This window comes from Plecotus auritus, assembly GCF_963455305.1.
Source record: "Plecotus auritus genome assembly, chromosome: 15".
Taxonomy (NCBI): domain Eukaryota; kingdom Metazoa; phylum Chordata; class Mammalia; order Chiroptera; family Vespertilionidae; genus Plecotus; species Plecotus auritus.
The window spans coordinates 170,743-191,729 of record NC_137781.1 but is presented as its reverse complement, the minus strand read 5'-3'; the positions used below and the strand labels follow the sequence as shown (position 1 = coordinate 191,729).

Genomic DNA, 20,987 nt, shown 5'->3' with positions numbered 1-20,987 from the left:
GATGTCTCTCTCTCTCTCTCTCTCTCTCTCTCTCTCTCTCTCTCTCTCTCCCTTCCCCTCTGAGATCAATAAAAATATATTTTAAAAAAACCACCTGACTCTGTCTAAATGTGATCAAACTCTAAAATAACTTTATCCACAGAGAAACAAATGGGCAAAAGAACTACATTCATCCCCTTTCCAAAACGCAAGTTTAAAAAAAAAAAAATACACTGAGTGGCCAGATTATGATGATCTCTGAACGCATAATAATCTGGCCACTCAGTGTGTGTGTATATATATATTAGAGGCCTGGTGCATGAATTCATGCATGGGTGGGGTCCGGCCAACCTGGCCAGGGGGAGGGGACATGGGCAGTTGGCCAGCCTGCCTGCTGGCCGAACTCCTGGTCGAGGGGACCATTTGCATATTAGCCTTTTATTCTATAGAATAGACACTGAGTGGCCAGATTATTATGTGTTCAGAGATCATCATCACCTGGCCACTCAGTGTATATTTTTATTGTTTTCAGAGAGGAAGGGAGAGGGAGAGAGAGAGAGAAACATCCATGATGAGAGAGAATCACGGATCGGCTGCCTCCTGCACGCCCCCCAGTGGGGATGGAGCCCACAACCCAGGCATGTGTGTGTGTGTGTGTGTGTGTATTTATTGATTTCAGAGAGGAAGGGAGAGAAAGAAACATCAATGATGAGAGAGAATCACGGATCGGCTGCCTCCTGGACGCCCCCCATTGGGGATCGAGCCCACAACCCAGGCATGTACCCTGACCGGGAATCCAACGGTGACCTCCTGGTTCCTAGGCAGGGCTCCTTGGCTGATATGTAGACATCAGATGGTGCACCCCCATGCTAAGCCCTTCCAAAGCCAACGAGCCAGGGGTCTCCCCTGGCGCCCCCGCCCCGCCCCTCCCCCCCAACCCCCCATCCAAAGGCTGGGGCATGGCTCGGAGCACAGGTGGGGCCTCGCTCACCTCCCGGTCAGGCACCTGCGCAGCGAGTAGGATGCCCCGCCCCCGCAGGTCCGCGAGCAGTCGCTCCAGTCGCCCCAGGCATCCCAGTTGCCATCCTTGTCCTCCTCGGCTGGCGTGTTTCTGGAAGTCTAGAACAGGAAGCAAACAGCACGATAAATCCCAGACACACGTGTGGACACACCCCCGACCCTCCCTCGCATTCCCAGAGTCCTTTGCCAAGGTGCCTGCAAACGCCTGGCGTTGGGAGCGGCCGCATTAACAGCAGAGACCGTCCAGGATCCTCACCATCAAGCGTGTCAAACCCGTGGCCTGCGGGCCACAAGCCTCATGTACTGGGCCCGTGTTAGCCTTTGAGTTTGACATGCTTGCTCTACATGGAAATTCTGCGCATGTGAGGGTCTGGTCCTGATGCTGGTAAGCTCACTATTTATTTATTTGTTTATACACAGTTTTATTGATCTCAGAGAGGAAGGGAGAGGGAGAGAAAGACCAATGATGAGAAAGAATCATGGATCGGCTGCCTCCTGCATGCACCACCCTGGGGATGGAGCCTGCAACCAGGGCATGTGAACCTTGACCGGGAGTCGAACTATGACCTCCTGGTTCATAGGTTGATGCTTAACCACTGAGCCACACCGGCTGGGCTAAGCTCACGTTTCAATCTGAAATTGTATCATCCCGAAATGTAAATAAACTGGCTACATCACAGTAATGTTTATTATTATTATTATTATTATTATTATTACTAGTGGCCCAGTGCATGAAATTTGTGCACGGAAGGGAGGGGTGTCCCTCAGCCTGGCCTGCACCATCTCTAATCTGGGACCCCTGGGGGGATGTTCAACTGCCGGTTTAGGCCCAATGGATTGGGCCTAAACCGGCAGTCAGACATCCCTCTCACAATCCAGGACCACTGACTCCTAACCACTCACCTGCCTGCCTGCCTGATTGCCCCTAACCACTCTGCCTGCTAGCCTGCTTGCCCCCAGCTGCCCCCACCTGCCAGCCTCATCACCCCCAACTACTCCCTCCTGCCAGCTTGATCACCCCCAACTGCCCTCCCCTGCCAGCCTGATCGCCCCTAACGGCCTCTGCCTCGGCCCCGCCACCATGGCTTTGTCCGGAAGGTCTCCCGGTCTAATTTGCATATTTCCCTTTTATGAGTATAGATTATTGTTATTTATAACTTGCACAGCAGGGTCCCAGCTTGTGCCTAAGGAGTCCTCGCCTCTGGAATTTGGGCGCGCCTGCCCACCACACTGGTGCTGACTCCAAGCAAACTTCTTCCATGAGGATCTGCGGGACCTCCTGCGAGAGGCTCCCTTGCAAGCAAACTAAGTCAATAAAACGAAGCTGATAAAGCGTTCGGGTCCAAGGAGATAAATACGGTCATTTATGAATAGAATTTCGTTTGTTTCCTCGCCGTCGTCGATGTGTGTCAGGATGCCCCAAGGGACAGATAAAGGGGGAGCTCCGTGTTAAAAATATATAGATGGCCCCGCCAACGTGGCTCAGCGGCTGAGCGTCGACCTAGGAACCAGGAGGTCCCATGTTCGATTCCCGGTCAGGGCACATGCCCGGGTGGCGGGCGCGATCCCCAGTGTGGGGCGTGCAGGAGGCAGCCGATCCGTGATTCTCTCTCCCCTGGATGTTTCTCCCTCTCCCTTCCTCTGGAAAAGCAATAAAAATATTGTAAAATATGGATGTAGATGTAGATGCAGATATCGGTATGTAAAAAAGGGATGCTTATTACTCAAAGTTACAAAATGTTATTAGCGACACACACCGGACTGACATCATTGGGGAGCCATACCCTAGTCCGAAGTGGGTGGGACCGATACTGCAAACCGTGAATTCTCTCCAATTAACCTGCACACTTAGAGCGACTCGCATCGCAATCCCGAGGGCAGTTTTTTTTGGAATCGAGCGGAAGAATTCGAAAGTTACTCTTGTTGGAGTAAATGCCAACAAGAGCCGAGAAAAAAATGCCGTAAAAGAGTAGGAACGAGAGGGAAATGGCCTCAATTAAAAGAGTCTCGAGCTGGCATCGCAATCGCAGAAAGATGTATTAAATTAAAAAAATAAATCGAGAGTCTAGAAAATGACCCGAGTGTGAGGATGAAGTGTGGGGCCACAAGTCACTATGATGAATAGTTTTTTAAAGAAATCATAGATAACGCCTTCGAAAAACACACCAGAATGAATTCCAGATCTATCAGGACTTTATATTAAAAATGCTGAAATGGCCCAGCCGGCATGGCTCAGTGGTTGAGCGTTGACCTGTGAACCAGGAGGTCATGGTTCAATTCCCGGTCAGGGCACACGCCCGGGTTGTGGGCTCCATGCCCAGGGTGGGGCGTGCAGGAGGCAGCCGATCCGTGATTCTCTCTCATCATTGATATTTCTCTCTCTCTTCCTCTCTGAGATCAATAAAAATCTATTAAAAGAGAAAAAAAACATATATTTTAATGTTTTTTGGGGGTAAAAGGCAATCATTACAGAAGTTAAAAATGCTGAAACAATAAAATACTATAAAAAGTATTGATGAGTCATCATCATATAAACCTGATATAGAATACTGCCGACCCTAACCGGTGTGGCTCAGTGGATAGAGCATTGGTCTGCGGACTGAAGGGTCCCAGGTTCGATTCCGGTCAAGGGCATGTACCTTGGTTGGGGGCACATCCCCAGCAGGAGGCAGCTGATGGATGTTTCTCTCTCATCGGTGTTTCTAACTCTCTATCCCTGTCCCTTCCTCTCTGTAAAAAATCAATTAAAAAAATATATATAAAGACTGCCCTACATATGTCAACAAAGTAGACACTATAAAGGAAGAGGTGGACAAACACATTTAGCATCGTCTGGCTGCTCACCGCAGATAAAGGTGTTGGTGTATGCATATGCGTGCAAAGTGCCGAGGGAAAGCACAGATATATACAGGCTGAAAAGACACACCCAGGCCCTAGCCGGTGTGGCCCAGTGGAGAGAGCGTCGGCCTGCCGACTGAAGGGTCCCGGGTTCGATTCCGGTCAAGGGCATGTACCTTGGTTGCGGGCACATGCCCAGTAGGGGTGTGCAGGAGGCAGTTGATCAATATTTCTCTCTCATCGATGTTTCTAACTCTCTATCTCTCACCCTTCCTCTCTGTAAAAAACCAATAAAATATATTAAAACATAAAATTTAAAAGTTCATTGTTTTTTAAAAAAAATCGATGGGAAAAATATCCTTGGGGGAGGATTAACAACAACAAACAAGGGGGGAAGCAGCAGCCAACCACATTCCATTGGCTTACAGAAAATTCCACGGCGGACAGCAGGCAGCAGATAAGCTGTAAATTGGGGCACAGGGGTTGAGCATCGACCTCTGAACCAGGAGGTCACAGGTTTGATTCCCAGTCAGGACACAGGCCTGGGTTATGGGCTGATCCCCAGTGTGGGAGTGCAGGGGGCAGCCGACCCATGATCCTCTCTCATCACTGCTGTTTCTCTCTCTCTCTCTCTCTCTCTCTCTCTCTCTCTCTCTCTCTCTCTCTCTCTTCTCTCTCGCTCCCTCTCCCTTCCTCTCTGACATCAATAAAAATATATTTAACAAAAAAAAAAAAGAAGAAAAGAAAGAAAAGAAATAATGACCGAACTCCAGGAGGGGGTTTTGCAATAGTTTTCACCGCAGTCTCACCAGGCAGTGGCTTTCCTGGCTTCCTGCCAAGAGACCTATTTATAGCTCGCCCCCCCACACCACCCCCCAACCCCTGGCGGGAGGCGGTATTTGGGGAACCGTCCAGGCCCAGGGAACGGATAAGGGCCTGGCAGCCTCGCAGCCTGTCAGCGGGAAGAAGGGCTAATTAAACCCACACTGTTTACCCTTCCAATTAGACAGGCTGCTTCCTTCAGCCCTCTCCATCACTCACTCACCGCCAGGGAGCCAGCCCTGTCCGGCCTGGAACGCGACAGAAAGCACAGTTTTAACTCATAAAACACACACACACACACACACACACACACACACACACACGAAGGTCTTCCGGACTTTAAGGTGGGGAAGCCCAGTCACCCCTTAAAACGCACTCAGCTGCAACTGATTTCTCCTTCTGTCAGGTGATACCCTGATTTTTGCGGAGGGGAGGTGAGGGGGTGTGTGAAAAGTTGAAAAACATCATCGTATACATTTTAAAGGGAAGGCTGAGAGGCCGCCTTTGCAACATTGTTTCAATTTCTTCTGAATGGCCGCTTTTGCAACATTGTTTCAATTTCTTCAGACTCTTCTATCTGTTCCGTTTATGGTGAGGGTCAGGCTTCTTTCCCCACCTTGACTGACCAAAAAGAAACCAAACAAAAAAACCCCAAAAATTTGATTCTAAAAGAACGCAAGGAGGCATGTTATCCCAGCAGACACGTGGTATTTCTGGCTGGATCGGTAGCTATTTCGCCCTGAAGAAAACGGAGAGAAAGTGACAGCTGGAGAGGGGACCTCACCTCTCCCTCCTCTCCTTGGCCATGAAGGGTCGGGTTTTGCTTCTAAACCTCACTGCTGTTTTCTTTATTTTTTTAAAAAATATATTTTTTATTTTTTATTTATTTATCTTTTAATCCTCACCGGAGGATATTTTCCCATTGATTTTTAGAGAGAGTGGAGGGAGAGGGAAAGACAGAGAGAATCGTTGATGTGAGAGAAACACATCGATAGGTTGCCTCCTGCACATGCGGCCCCCCTCCCCCTACCGCCCCCCCCCCACCCCCCCACACACACCAGGGCCAGGACCCAGGAGGAGCCTGCAACCGAGGTATGTGCCCTTGACCGGAATTGAACCAGGGACCCTTCGGTCTGCAGGCCGATGCTCTATCCATTGACCCAAACCGGCCAGCCCCAGGGCAAAAATATATTTGTATTGATCTCAGAGAGGAAGGGAGAGAGAGAAAGAGAGAGAGAGAGAGAGAGAGAGATGGAAACATCTATGATGAGAGCCAATCACGGATCGGCTGCCTCCGGCACGCCCCCCACTGGGGATGGAGCCCGCAACCCGGGCATGTGCCCTGACTGGGAATCGAACCCTGACCTCCTGGTTCCTAGGTCGACGCTCAACCACTGAGCCATGCAGGCTGGGCCTCACTGCTGTTTTCAACTGGCCAGTCCCTCCACCCTTCTATGTTCCTTTTTTTTAAAAAAAAAAATCTATATCTATATCTATATCTATATCTATATCTATATCTATATCTATATCTATATCTATATCTATATCTATATCTATATCTTTTGTTTACATGCCTAGATCTGAAAGACACCTAAAAATATATACTTTATTGATTGTTTACAGAGAGGAAGGGAGAGGGACAGAGAGTTAGAAACATCGATGAGAGAGAAACATCCATCAGCTGCCTCCTGCACACCCCCCACTGGGGATGTGGCCGCAACCAAGGCACATGCCCTTGACTGGAATCGAACCTGGGACCCTTCACTCTGCTGGCCGACGCTCTATCCACTGAGCCACACCGGTCAGGGCTCTATGTTCTTCTTTAGCCAAAGAGGAGCAATCCTAACCCAGACTCCTGCTCAGTCCCTGTCCCTTCCCTCCGAGGCACCCGCGTGATGCTAACACAGACAGTCAGAAAGAAAGACACCTCCCGGCCCGCACGCAGCGCCACCAGGGCGGTTTCTGGGCAGGGACCCGCGTGGGCTCCGGCCTACAGGGACCCGCAGCTGCCCTCCCAGGGCGGGGACGGACGGCGAGGGCCCGGCCTCCTCCGGCAGCGGCAGGGCCTGCTCCAGCCTCCTCAGACCATCTGCCTCCCTGCTCCAGGGGTTTCAGGAACGCGGTCTCTCTCTGCACACATGTGAGCTGGCTCTCTGCACACACGTGAGCTGGCTCTCTGCACACACGTGAGCTGGCTCTCTGCACACACGTGAGCTGGCCTTTTTGCATCCACAAGTGTCATGTCCGGGAGGCGGCGCTGTGTCTGAGAGTCGATCACACAGAGCCCTGAGGATCCAGGTTTCTTTCTTTCTCCCTTTCTTTTAAAAGGTATTTTTATGGCCCTGGCTGGTGTGGCTCAGTGGATAGAGCAGCGGCCTGCAGACGGAAGGGTCCCGGGTTCGATTCCTGGTCAGGGCACAGGCCCGGGTAGTGGGCTCCATTCCCAGTGGGGGGCGTGCAGGAGGCGGCCGATCCATGATTCTCTCTCATCATGGATGTTTCTCTCTCTCCCTCTCCCTTCCTCTCTGAAATCAATAAAAAAATATATATATAAAATATATATATATATTGATTTCAGAGAGGAAAGGAGAAGGAGAGAAACATCCATGATGAGAGAGAATCATGGATCGGCTGCCTCCTGCACACCCCACACTGGGGATCAAGATCGCAACCCGGGTATGTGCCCTGACCAGGAATCGAACCTGGGACACTTCAGTCCGCAGGCCGATGCTTTATCCACTGAGCCAAGCCAGCCACAACCAGGTCTCTTTTGATGAAAAAAATCTAAGTCTTCGCCCTAACCGGTGAGCCTCAGTGGATAGAGCGTCAGCCTGTGGACTGAAGGGTCCCGGGTTCGATTCCAGTCAAGGGCATGTACCTTGGTTGTGGGCACATCCCCAGTGGGAGGTGTGCAGGAGGCAGCTGATCGATGTTTCTCTCTCATCGATGTTTCTAACTCTCTATCCCTCTCCCTTCCTCTCTGTAAAAAATCAATAAAATATATATATATAAAAAAATATATATATATATATATTTTTTAAAACCTAAGTTTCCTTCCTCCCTCTCCTCTCCCTCTCCCCCTCTCTCTCTCCCTCCCTCCCCGCCTCAGTCACACCATTTACCAGGCCCCATTATGGAACCAGCATCACCGGACAAAGGCTGTGTGACTCCTGGTGACCTTCCTAAACGTTCTGAAACCCAGGACACAACGGAGAAGGCGCATCTTTACCGCAAATGCAGTCCCCCCCGCAGATCCACACCGAGGCCCCCCGCGCCCCCAGACAGGGCGTGAGGGACCCTCAAGGCCTGCGGGCCCTTCCTGCTCTTCACAACAGCTGTCTCCTGGCCCTGACCGGTGTGGCTCGGTGGATAGAGCGTCGGCCTGTGGACAGAAGGGTCCTGGGTTCGAGTCCGGTCAAGGGCACATGCCCGGGTTCTGAGCTCCATCCCCAGTGGGGGGCGTGCAGGAGGCAGCTGATCGATGATTCTCTCTCATCATGGATGTTTCTCTCTCTTCCTCTCCCTTCCTCTCTGAAATCAATAAAAAATATATCTTTTAAAATGCTAATGAATGCGAGTAAATGACATAAAAATATCACTCGGGTGGTCACACAGATCGCAGAATTCGGTTCAACCGGGATGCATTTCACACGAACACAGCGGGGGCTGTGAGCCGGGTGCTACTGGGGGGTGGGCCGTACCCCACGCCTGCCCCGCCCGCCTCCCCTGAAAACTGTGTACGTCACAGCTCCTTACCCCGATGGCCGGTGACCATTCAGGGTCAGTCTGCCCTGGCCTGTGTGCTCCTGGTTACTAACCTCCTTCTTTTTTGATTTTATAAAATATATTCGTATGGATGTCAGAGAGGAAGGGAGAGGGAGAGAGAGAGAGACATCCATGACGAGAGAGAACCATGGATCGGTTGCCTCCTGCACGCCCCACACTGGGGATGGAGCCCAAAACCCGGCACGTGCCCTGACCGGGAATCGAACCCTGACCTCCTGGTTCACAGGTGGATGCTCAACCCCTGAGCCATGCTGGCCCGGCACTTACCACCTTCTTGAAGGCCTCCGCTAATTCCCAGGGACCCGTGTCCCTGCCACCGGGCTCCCCTGACCTGACCTGTCTCCATCACCGGCTACGTTTTATTTATTTATTTATTTTTAAATATATGTGTGTATGTGTGTGTGTGTATTGATTTCAGAGAGAAGAGGGAGAGAGAGAGACAGAAACATCAGTGATAAGAGGGAATCCCCAATAGGCTGCCTCCTGCACGCCCCCCACTGGGGACGGAGCCCGCAACCCGGGCCTGTGCCCTGACTGGGAATCGAACCCGGGACCCTTCCGTCTGCAGGGCGACGCTCTATCCACTGAGCAACACCGGCCAGGGCCGGCTACGTGTTTTGTGGGGCTCACACCACACCCCACCCATCCACCCACACCCCATGCTTCTCTCCAGTCCCCAACACAAACATGTCTGCCCAATTACGCCAAAGCCACGCTGAGCCCCTTGTGTTCTGGAAGCTCTAACGGCGTATGGAGGACCAGATGGCCTGACTGCCCCCCACCCCCCCACCCGCTGCCCCGCACCCCGGGGAGGCGGGCCCAGCTCTGGGGTCCCTCCTCCACACCTGCCAATCAGCCTCACCCTGGATGGGAATTGGTTGGAACTCCTGTTCTACTAAAAACTCCCCCTGTTCATGTGAGAAACATTCAAACCTGTAGAGCAAGCATGTCAAACTCGCGGCCCGCGGGCTGCATGCGGCCCACAATGAATATTTTTGAGGCCCAGCCAATATCACGGAATGTAAGAAACGTATTAATGAAAATTTCCTAATTTAATTTTTACAGTATCCTGTTGTGCATCATTATGAATAACGAGCTACAACGTTCGCTAATGACCGATGACTGTCAGCGAGTTGCATTCACGTCCCTCACACGCCTTACACGCAGGTGCACCGTTTCTCCCCACGGACACCGGCCGCGAACGTTCTAGCAGCCGATGGCCACGTCCTTCGTCTCGGACTGACCGGCCTGGTGTGCGCAACAGGAACTACCTCGCTTCCGGAGAACGAGGAAAATGGGTTTGTTTGCGTGACGCGTATTCCTTTGTGCAGTGACTCAGGGTCTGGTGAGTTAACGTTCAGGAAAGAAGATTAATTTTTATTAAAACGCTCTATTATTTTATGTGAACGATGTCTCGTTTACCTCAGCCCTTGGTAGTCAGCATGTCTTCATCGGAACAAACCTACGTTTCTATGTAAATGGAAGCTTTTGTTCTTTTGCGGCCACATCCACGTAAACCTTGTTTCTCTGGCCCGTGTTAGCCTTTGAACTTGACATGCTTGGTGCAGAGAATTTTTGTGAGTTTATTTGAGTCAAACTGTTGACAATTGTCAGGAAGCAGACTCTCAACGGATGGGGATGATGCTCCAGGGAATGGCTGTCTTCGCTATTTTTACACATTGCAGTCAAAGAAGGGGACGTAGGTGGTTCCATGAAATCCATTGCGGATGGACTAGGGAGGCGGGAGCAAGCAAAGCAGGGAGGGGGGGGGTTGCGGGGGAAACCTCTGGGATTGGCTAAAAGTAAGATGATGGACACATGCTTCTTTCACTTAGGTGGGAGCAGGAGAGTGAACAGTCAACAATTAACATGATAAGAACAATAATGAAGGCATCTGTGGTCTCTGTCCTGGCGCCCAGCACATGTGGCTGTGCCCCGAGGGCTCCGGAAAAAGGGGAGTTACAAGGTACCCAGACGTTTCAAGGGTGTGTTATCCTAGATGCAAAAACACAGCCAGGCTCCCTGAAGGTAAAGGCTGACCTTGTCAGGGAAGATGCCGGCCTAGGAGGTGACCCCCCACCATCCCTGCTTCTCGTTCACGTTTAATTTCAGACCATCCTGTGGGGTGACCTTAGGTCTCTGAGTTTGCAAGGCCGCCACGCAGGCCTCCCCGGAGCGGTCAGGTCAGCACGTGGCCCCTTTCGTCCACACCCCCAAATGCAATGAAGAGGGTTTTTTTTTTTTTTTTAATATACACTGAGTGGCCAGATGATGATGATCTCTGAACGCATAATAACCTGGCCACTCAGTGTGTATCCTATAGAATAAAAGGCTAATATGCAAATTGTCCCCTTGACCAGGAGTTCGACCAGCAGGCAGGCCGGCCAACTGCCCATGTCCCCTCCCCATGGCCAGGCTGGCCGGACCCCACCCACGCATGAATTCATGCACCGGGCCTCTAATATATATTATACACACACTGAGTGGCCAGATTATTATGCGTTCAGAGATCATCATAATCTGGCCACTCCGTGTATTTTTCTTGATCTCAGAGAGGAAGGGAAAGGGAGAGAGAGAGAAACATCAATGATGAGAGAGAATCATGGATCGGCTGCCTCCTGCACGCCCCCTACTGGGGATGGAGCCTGCAACCTGGGCATGTGCCCTTGACCGGGAATGGAACCATTCATAGGTCCACGCCCAACCCCTGAGCCACGCCGGCTGGGCTAGATTTTTTTTCTAATTAAAACAAATAAAACGGGGAGGATTCCTCGCACGACGTGGGTAGGGAGAATTTCTATGCAAAGGTTGTCGCCTCTGAGGGGAATAGTCTGCCTTCTCCATGGCCGTGCGCCAGGTCAGCCACAGAGGCAATGCCTACAAAACCCACTGCACCTACTTCTGGCCCTGCGCCAAGAACCACAAATTAGCCTTAAGAGGTTCTTCACTTCAACAGACTTCAAGCCATCTTCAAAGCACTCATATGTGGCCCTGGCCAGTGTGGTTCAGTGGATAGAGCGTCAGCCTGGGGTCCGAAGGGTCCTGGGTTCGATTCCGTCAAGGGCATGTACCTCGGTTGCAGGCTCCTCCCCGGCCCGGGCCCTGGACGGGGTGCATGCAGGAGGCAACCCATCGATGTGTCTCTCTGTCTCTCTCTCTCTCCCTTCCACTCTCCCTAAAAATCAATGGAAAAACATCCTCGGATGAAGATTAAAAAAAAAAAAAGGCATGTATATGAGACAATCCCAGCAGCCTTCCCCAGAAAATAACAAGCACAGATTTTCAAGTCTAACAATATCATTAAAAAAAAAAATTCTCGCCCTAACTGGTTTGGCTCAGTGGATAGAGTGTCGGCCTGCGGACGGAAGGGCCCCGGGTTCGATTCCGGTCAAGGGCAGGTACCTTGGTTGCGGGCACATCCCCAGTAGGGGGCATGCAGGAGGCAGCTGAATCGATGTTTCTCTCTCATCAATGTTTCTAACTCTTCCTCTCTGTAAAACGTCAGTAAAATATATTTTAAAAAATAACAATAAAATAAAATAAAATTCTCCTTCTATTTCCCTTCGTGACCGACTTCCGTCCACGGTAAGCCATTCTGCATAGAAAAACACAGGCTCCGTGCCAATGGCACGTCAAGAATATCACCCAGACCACACCGTACGGGCCGAGCCTTTAAACACACTGCACGGAGCTCTGGCAGTCAGCAGGGAGAGAAGCCAGAGTGTGGTATTTATCTCACGCACGAGCTGCTGGGATTGGCTGGTGGCCGGCTGCTCTGGCCAGCCCCCACCCCACCCCGAGGGTGGCGGGTCACCCCAGGTGAAGAGAGACATTCTGCACACCCGAGCCCGATGGCACTACGTTTGGAAGAGCTGAGAGCAAAATCTTTTTATATATATATATATATATATATATATATATATATATATATATACACACACACACACACACACACTAGAGGACTAGAGGCCCGGTGCACAGAATTCATGCCCATTAAAAGGGGATTAATTAGAGGAAATATTTTAATATTGCTATTTGCCCTTTCTCTATAATAGAAGTGTCAGAGATGAAAGAAGATTAGTAAAATGTATATGAAAATCTTCCTCCTGTCAGAGTCTGGGGCACACCACGGGAACCAAAGTCAAGTCCCCGCCCACCCACGTGCGCCTTGAAAATGCAGGAGACCCAGACCCGGCCAGCCCCATTCTTATTGGGTGAGATCCAGATCCGGCTGCCTCCTGCATGCCCCCTACTGGGGATCTAGACAGCAACCCGGGCATGTGCCCTTGACCGGGAATCGAACCCAAGACCCTTCAGTCCGCAGGCTGATGCACTAGCCACTGAGCCACACCAGCCAGGGCTCATTTTACTTTTTATCCAACCTCAGAGGGTTCCCTGCTTTGCTTTCTCCCACCTCCCTAATCTACCTGCCAAAAGAGTTCTCGTAACCCACTTCCATCTCCTCCTTTGATGTCATGTAGAAAACAAGATGACAGTCCTGGCCGGTGTGGCTCAGTGGATAGAGCATCGGCCTGGGAACTGAAGGGTCCCAGGTTTGATTCTGGTCAAGGGCACATGCCCGGGTTGCAGGCTCGATCCCCAGTGAGGGACGTGCAGGAGGCGGCCAATCCATGATTCTCTCTCATCGATGTTTCTCTCTCTCTCTCCCTCGCCCTTCCTCTCTGAAATCAATAAAATATATTTAAAAAAAATAAAACTAGGTGACAAATGAGATTCTGCTTCCCAGCATTTGTCGACAGTTTGGCTCCAATAAACTCACAAAAATTCCCTACAGGTTTGAATGTTTTTTTAAAAAATATTTTTATTGATTTCAGAGAGAGAGAGAGAGAGAGAGAGAGAGAGAACCATCCATGAGGAGAGAGAATCCTTCTTTTTTCATTTTATAAAAATATATTCATATTGATCTCAGAGAGGAAGGGAGAGGGAGAGAGAGAGAACCATCCATGAGGAGAGAGAATCACGGATCGGCTGCCTCCTGCACGCCCCCCACTGGGGATGGAGCCCGTCACCTGGGCATGTGCCCTGCCCGGGAATCGAACCCTGACCTCCTGGTTCCTAGGTCCACGCTCCGCCCCTGAGCCACGCGGCCGGGCAGGACCCAGTTCATTTGTGTTCTGAGAATCTAAGGAGACCTTTCCCACGACGCTTCCTGCTGCACTCTGGAGATTACACCCAGACGGTCGGCCCAGTGGATGAAACACGGAGAGCGGGGAGGAGGGGGCAGGTGGTGTGCGCACCAGCTCAGACCTCAGGGATCCTGGGACGAGTGTTTCCCGACACAGCGCAGGGCTGTGTTCCCGCCAAGGCCCTCCTTCCCCCGGCCAGCCCTCCTGACGGGTCCTGCTGAACCCCACTCACCGCTGACAACACCCATTGCCTGTGACCCTGTGTCCGCCAGGGGCCCCATTCAGAGCGACACTGTCCTACACTGGCAGCTTCCGAAGAAACAAACCTCCCGCCCTGGCCAGTGTGGCTAAATGGATAGAGCATCCGTCTGTGGACTGAAGGGTCCTGGGTTCGATTCCCGGTCAAGGGCACATGCCTGGGTTGTGGGCTTGATCCCCAGTAGGGGGCGTGCAGGAGGCAGCCGATCCATGATTCTCTCTCATCATGGATGTTTCTCTCTCTCTCTCTCTTTCTCTCTCTCCCTTCCTCTCTGAAATCAATAAAAATATATTTAAAAAAAATAGAAACACAAACAAACCCCTTTAGCACAAAGAAAGGCAAACTGTGAGTGTGATGTTCTGGTGAAAAAATCCAACCCCATGTAAGAAAGAGAAAGGTATCGTAGCACAAATAGGGAAGATTCAACGACGCCCATGAAACGCCCAGGAAATAAACATAACGGTTTGATGGAACACAATCAGCTGGTGAGAACAGAGTGAATATTGTTTTTACAGGTTTGTTAACATAAACCCATTCAAACCCGTAGAGAGTTTCTGTGGGTTTATTGGAGCCAAACTGCCCACAATCGCCGGGAAGCAGAACCTCAACGGATGGGGGTGATGCTCCGGAGAATGGGGGTTCCATCTGTGTTTACACATTGCCATCGAAGGAGGGACGGAGGTGGGTGACAGGAAATCCATTGGGGACGGACCAGAGAGGCGGGAGCAAGCAAAGCGGGAAACCCCTGGGATTGGATAAAAGGTGAAATGATGGACACACACTCAGGTGGGTGCAGGGACAATTCACAGGACAATGAGGGGATCTGTGGTCTCTGTCCTGGCCCCCAGCACATGTGGCTGTGCCCCAAGGGGTCCGGAAAAAGGGGAGTTACAAGGTACCCAGACGTTTCAAGGGTGTGTTATCCTAGATGCAAAAAGACAGCTAGGCCCCCTGAAGGTAAAGGCTGACCTTGTCAGGGGAGATGCCGGCCTAGGAGGTGACCCCCCACCATCCCTGCTTCTGGTTCACGTTTAATTTCAGACCATCCTGTGGGGTGACCTTAGTTCTCTGAGTTTGCAAGGCCGCCACGCAGGCCTCCCCGGAGCGGTCAGGTCAGCACGTGGCCCCTCTCGTCCACAGATTCTAATAGGATTCTTATCCAAGCTCACTGGTACATGTAAGAGCAATAGCCCTGGTATGTATTTATGTATATATATGTATGTATGTATGTATGTATGTATGTATGTATGTGTTTATGTATGTATGTATATATACAAATACTGAGCGGCCAGATTATGATGATCTCTGAATGCATAATAACCTGGCCATTCAGTGTATATGTGTGTGTGTGTGTGTGTGTGTGTGTGTGTGTGTGTATATATATATATATATGTATATGTGTGTGTGTGTATATATATATATATATATATATATATATATATATATATATATATATATTTTAGAGGCCCGGTGCATGAATTCGTGCATGGGTGGGGTCCGGCCAGCCTGGCCAGGGGGAGGGGACATGGGCGGTTAGCCGGCCTGCCTGCTGGTCGAACTCCTGGTCGAGGGGACCATTTGCATATTAGCCTTTTATTCTATAGGATAGACACCGAGTGGCCAGATTATTATGCGTTCAGAGATCATCATCATCTGGCCACTCAGTGTATATATTTTTTTCCATTGCAAGCATTTTTTTACAATTTATTGAATGTATCTGTTCCCACGTTATAAGGGGTGCGTATGTGTGTATGTGAGTGTATATTTTTGTGTTTCTTTTCTGCCTTTTTTTTTTAATCCTCACCCAAGGATAGTTTTTCCATTGATTTCTAGAGAGAGTGGAAGGGAGGGAGGGAGGGAGGAGGGGAGAGAGAGAGAGAGAAACATCCACGTGAGAGAGACACATCGATTGGCTGCCTCCTGCACAGCGCCCCCCCCCCGCCCCCCACTCCCCAGGGATGGAGCCCACAACCTGAGCATGATCAGGAATCGAACCATGACCTCCTGGTTCATAGATCGACATTCAACCACTGAGCAACACCGGCCGAGCTTTTCTGTTTTTTGTTTTTTTACCTTTTTAAAAAGTAAAGAAAAGGTATGAAAACTCAGTGCTGGTGGCTGTGATGGGAGAGATTGGGGTTCTATGTGCCTGAACACCTGGGATGCTTGCTTTCAATTAAGAGCCTCAAAATATCCTTATTGCCCTGGCTGGTGTGGCTCAGTGGATAGAGCATAGGCCTGCGGACTGAAGGGACCCGGGTTCGATTCCCGGTCAGGGCACGTGCCTGGGTTGCAGGCTCGATCTCCAGTGTGGGGTGTGCAAGAGGCAGCCACTCCATGATGCTCTCTCATCATGGATGTTTCTATCTCTCTCTCCTCCCTTCCTCTCTGAAATCAATAAAAATATTTTTAAAAACATGTCTTTATTATTTGACCTAGCAAATGCCTTTCCCGGGAATCTCACAAGGGAATAGTCTAAGTTAAAAAAACGTGCTCTATGCAAAAGCGGATTGAGCTCATCCTGCGTTATAATATGTGAAGACCAGAATCAACCTAAAGATTAAGCCGTAAGGAAACAGCTGAGTAAATGATGGGATTTCTAAGATGGGATGGTATAAAGTTTTATTACATCTACACTTTCGAAATAAGGTGGGAAATGGTAATGCCATATCCGTTAAGTGAAAAGATGGGATCATAGAATCATGCAAGACTCCAATGTTATTCTTATGTGGACAGAAAGAAAAATACCAAGAAATACCCCAAAATGTTCACAGTGGTTAACTTTGGATCGCAGAATTGCCGGTGTTTAAATTATTCTTTTAGCCCTGGCCAGTGTGGCTCAGTGGACAGAGCGTCGGCCTTCGGACTGAAGGGTCCCGGGTTTGATTCCGGTCAAGGGCAGGTACCTTGGTTGCAGGCTCCTGGCCTTGGTCGGGGGCATGCGGGAGGCAACCAGTCAATGTGTCTCTCGCACATCAGGGTTTCTCTCTGTCTCTCCCTCCCTTCCACTCTCTCTAAGAATCAATGGGAAAAATATCCTTGGGTGAGGATTATTACTTTTTTTTTCTTTTAAATGCATTTCTCCTACAAGTAATGGGGCAGGAAGTTCAGCTTCCTCAAGTTAGAACACAAAGTAGACTCCTAAAATACTAGAGGCCCGGGGCATGAAAATTCATGCACTGGAGGGGGGTCCCTCAGCCCGGCCTGTCCCCTCTCACAGTCCGGGAGCCCTCAGGGGCGGGAGGCAACCCGACGATCGGGGAAGGTGACGCCCCATCACACCTCTGCTGCTACCACTGCCGGTAGCACAAGCCTTGGCCGGCCCTGGTTACCTGAGCCTTGGGCCGGCCCTGGGCAGCTGGGGGGCTGAGGGGACTGGGTGCTGCCATCTTGTGGCTGTGGATGCCGCCATCTCTGAGGGTGTGGCAGTCAATTAGCATATTCCCTCCTTATTGGCTGTGGGCGCCGCCATCTTTGAGGGCGGGACAGTCAATTAGCATATTCCCTCCTTATTGGCTGTGGGTGCTGCCATCTTTGCGATGGCGTGAGGGTCAATTAGCATATTCCCTCTTTATTAGATAGGACTAGAGGCCCGATGCAGAAGGTTGTCTGACGGTCATCCGGAAGGTCATCCGGAAGGTCTCCCAGTCTAATTATCATATTACCCTTTTATTAGTATAGATACTAAAGCTAACACAGTTCCCCTGCCAATCACAAGCCAGGCACACTGTGTCCTCAAAACAGCTTAGGGCTTAACACAGCTGTTCAGACTGTGATGCCCAATGACACATTCTGTCCTTTGTCAACGCTGGAATCCCAAACGGCTGTGACACCCACCACTAACCAACACTTCGCCAACACCAGAGGGTATAAAGCACCACAGGTGTGCCCGGCCGGCGTGGCTCCATGGCTGAGCGATGACCTATGAACCAGGAGGTCACAGTTCGATTCCCGGTCGGGGCACATGCCTGGGTTGCTGGCTCAATCCCCAGTGCGGGGCGTGCAGGAGGCAGCCCACCCATGATTCTCTCGCATCACTGATGTTTCTCTCTCTCTCCCTCTCCTTTCCTCCCTGAAATCAATAAAAAGATATTTTTTAAAAAGAAGAAAAAGCTCAAGGACAATGGCATCCTGGGCTCACGTGCGCCCAAGTCGACCAGGACAGGGCGTGCTGCCGCGTGGGGGATGTTTGTGGTTTGTGCCTGAACGAGGGGGTCGGGGGGACTCCACGTTCCAATGCACGTGTCCCTGTCTCCTCCCAGGCCGTGCAGGCACATAGCTGTGCTGGGCCCCGATTACTCACTAACAAAGGAATGAACCCCACAAACCCCAATGTCTCGCTGCGAGAAGCCATCGCACCCCGGGGCCAGCAGCAACACGGCTCCTCTGGTGGGTGGGGACCAGGTGAGCGGTGCATTAGGGACGGTAAAGAAGAGGGCCAAGTCCCCAGTGCATCCGAGGCCTGGGCCCATCCTTCCTTTTCTAGAAGTTTCCAAAGCCGGGGCAGACTGCCCAAGTTCAAGACTATTCTTGCATAAATCGGCTGGAAATGTGGAGGGATGGTGCTGAGGCCTGCCAACTAGCTAACCACAAGCACAGTCCGGGCCAAGGCCTTCGCAAGGCGGTCGGAAGGAGTCGCTCAGAGCGAGACGGACTCGCGCAAACCGAGTTCTCCTCCTTAGAAAGAATGTGTGAATCAACAGTGAGAGCAGGGACCCGGGTAAGTGGGTCCGTTCTAACCTAATTAGGAGAAAAAGACACGGAAAAGAAGTGTGGAAATGAGACTAGCCCTGGCCGGTGTGGCTCAGTGGATAGAGCGCCGGCCTGCGGAATGAGGGGTCCCGGGTTCAATTCCGGTCAGGGCACGTGCCTAGGTTGTGGGCTCCATCCCCAGTAGGGGGCGTGCAGGAGGCAGCCGATCCATGATTCTCGCTCCTCATTGATGTTTCTATCTCTCTCTCTCCCTCGCCCTTGTTCTGTGAAATCAATAAAAATATATTTTTAAAAAATAAAAATGAGACTACACAAAGACTTCCTTCTTATCTCCTGGTTACTACTAGTATTAAGGATCCATTCATGCTCTGGCTGGTGTTGCTCAGTGGATAGAGCGCTGGCCTGCAGACTAAAGGGTCCCGGGTTCGATTCCGGTCAAGGGCACATGCCCAGGTTGCAGGCTCGATCCCCAGTAGGAGGCAGCCGATCCATGATTCTCTCTCATCATGGGTGTTTCTGTCTCTCTCTCTCCCTCTCCCTTCCTCTCTGAAATCAATAAAAACATATTAAAAAAAAAAAAAAAAGAATTCATTCAGCCCGGCCAGCTTGGCTCAGTGATTCAGCATTGACCTATGAACAAGGAGGTCACGATTCCATTCCCGGTCAAGGGCACATGCTCGGGTTGCAGGCTGGATTCTCACCCAGTAGGGCGCGTGCAGGAGGCAACTGATCCATGATTGTCTCTCATCGATGTTTCTCTCTCTCTCTCTCGCTCTCCCTTCCTCTCTGCAATCAATAAAAATATATTTTAAAAAGTAATGCATTCAAACATTTCTCTCATACTTTTCCTTCCCGCAGATTAGATGTAAAAAAAATGTCTTGAGTGCCCTAACCAGTTTGGCTCAGTGGATAGAGCGTCAGCCTGCAGACTGAGGGGTCCCAGGTTCAATTCCAGTCAAGGGCATGGACCTTGGTTGCAGGCACATCCCCAGTGTGGGGTGTGCAGGAGGCAGCTGATGGATGTTTCTCTCTCATTGATGTTTCTAACTCTCTATCCCTCTCTCTTCCTCTCTGTAAAAAATCAAAACAAAATTTTTAAAAAAAGATGTAAAAAGAAAAGCATAAAAAAATCTTGTAGTTTTTTTTTAAAAAAATGTCTTGAGTGAGCTGGAGGCCCAAGACCAGGGCGCTTGGCGGGGCTGCGGCCTGGCTGGCTGCTCTGGGTAGGACAGGGTTTGGGTTCCTCACCTGAGAAAACAGAATTCCTAAATTCCTTCCCGCTCCGCCTTGTGCGATGCCAGTGCCTGTCGGGCCACACATCCAGCCTGTGGCTTCCCTGGCCGTGGACATCGTCAAGGAAGCACACACAGCAGAGAGACTTCTGAAATGAGAACTCACACGGCCCGTCACCGGCATTCAAGGAAGATAGAGCCGATGAACTGTGACTCCTGCGATGATGTCCTGATGCCTTTGATTTTCAACATCTACATATAGAAAAGCCTACGCGACCGCTGCGACCGGACGACGGGAACGACCAGTCGCTATAACATGCACTGACCACCAGGGGGCAGACGCTCAACACAGGAGCTGTCCCTGGTGGTCAGTGCACTCCCACAGCCAACCTCCCACAGCCGGCCAACCTCCTGCGGACCCTCCTGTCAGCCAGCCAGCCTCTCTCTCTCTCTCTCTCTCTCTCTCTCTATATATATATATATATATATATATACATACACATATATATATCCTAGAGGCCTGGTGCATGAATTTGTGCACAAGTCGTGTCCCTTGGCCTGGCCAAAGGCATCAGGGCATCTGGCCCAGTTCCGATGGGGCCTACCGGGGCCAGCCAGTTAGGGGTGGGGAGGGACTGCAGAAGGTTGGCCGGTGGGGGAGAGGGTCTGCGGGAGGTTGGCCAGCCATGGGAGGTTGGCTCTGGGAGTGCACTGACCACCAGGGACAGCTCCTGTGTTGAGCGTCTGCCCCCTGGTGGTCAGTGCACGTTACAGCGACTGGTCAACTGGTTGTTCCAGTCGTGTGGTCGTAGCGGTCGCTTAGGCTTTTATATATATATCCTAGTGGCCCGGTGCACAAAATTCATGCACGGGGGGGTGGGTGTTGTCCCTCAGACCTGTCCGCACCCTCTCTAATCTGGGACATACCTCTCACAATCTGGGACCGCTCGCTCCTTGCCTGACTGATCGCCCCTAACCACTCTGCCTGCCACCATGATCGCCCCCAATTGTCCCACCTGCAGGCCTGATTGCCCCTTCTGCCCCCCATGCCAGCCTGCTCACCCCCAACTGCCCCCCTGCCAGCCTGATTGCCCCCAACTGACCCCCCTGCTGGCCTGCTCACCCCCAACTGCCCCCCTGCCAGCCTGATTGCCCCCAACTGCCCCCCTGCCGGCCTGCTCACTACCAACT

General features: G+C 51.1%; 1 protein-coding gene across 1 annotated transcript in view; it reads right to left on the bottom strand.

The window, feature by feature from the left end:
- The window catches only part of ADAMTSL3 (ADAMTS like 3), a gene marked incomplete at both ends in the record, with an annotated part of 163,338 nt that overhangs the window by 103,060 nt on the left and 39,291 nt on the right, over window positions 1-20,987 (bottom strand). Inside the window, 1 exon segment of the mRNA XM_080651713.1 lies at window positions 971-1,098. Within this exon segment, the coding sequence (XP_080507839.1) occupies window positions 971-1,098 (128 nt within the window).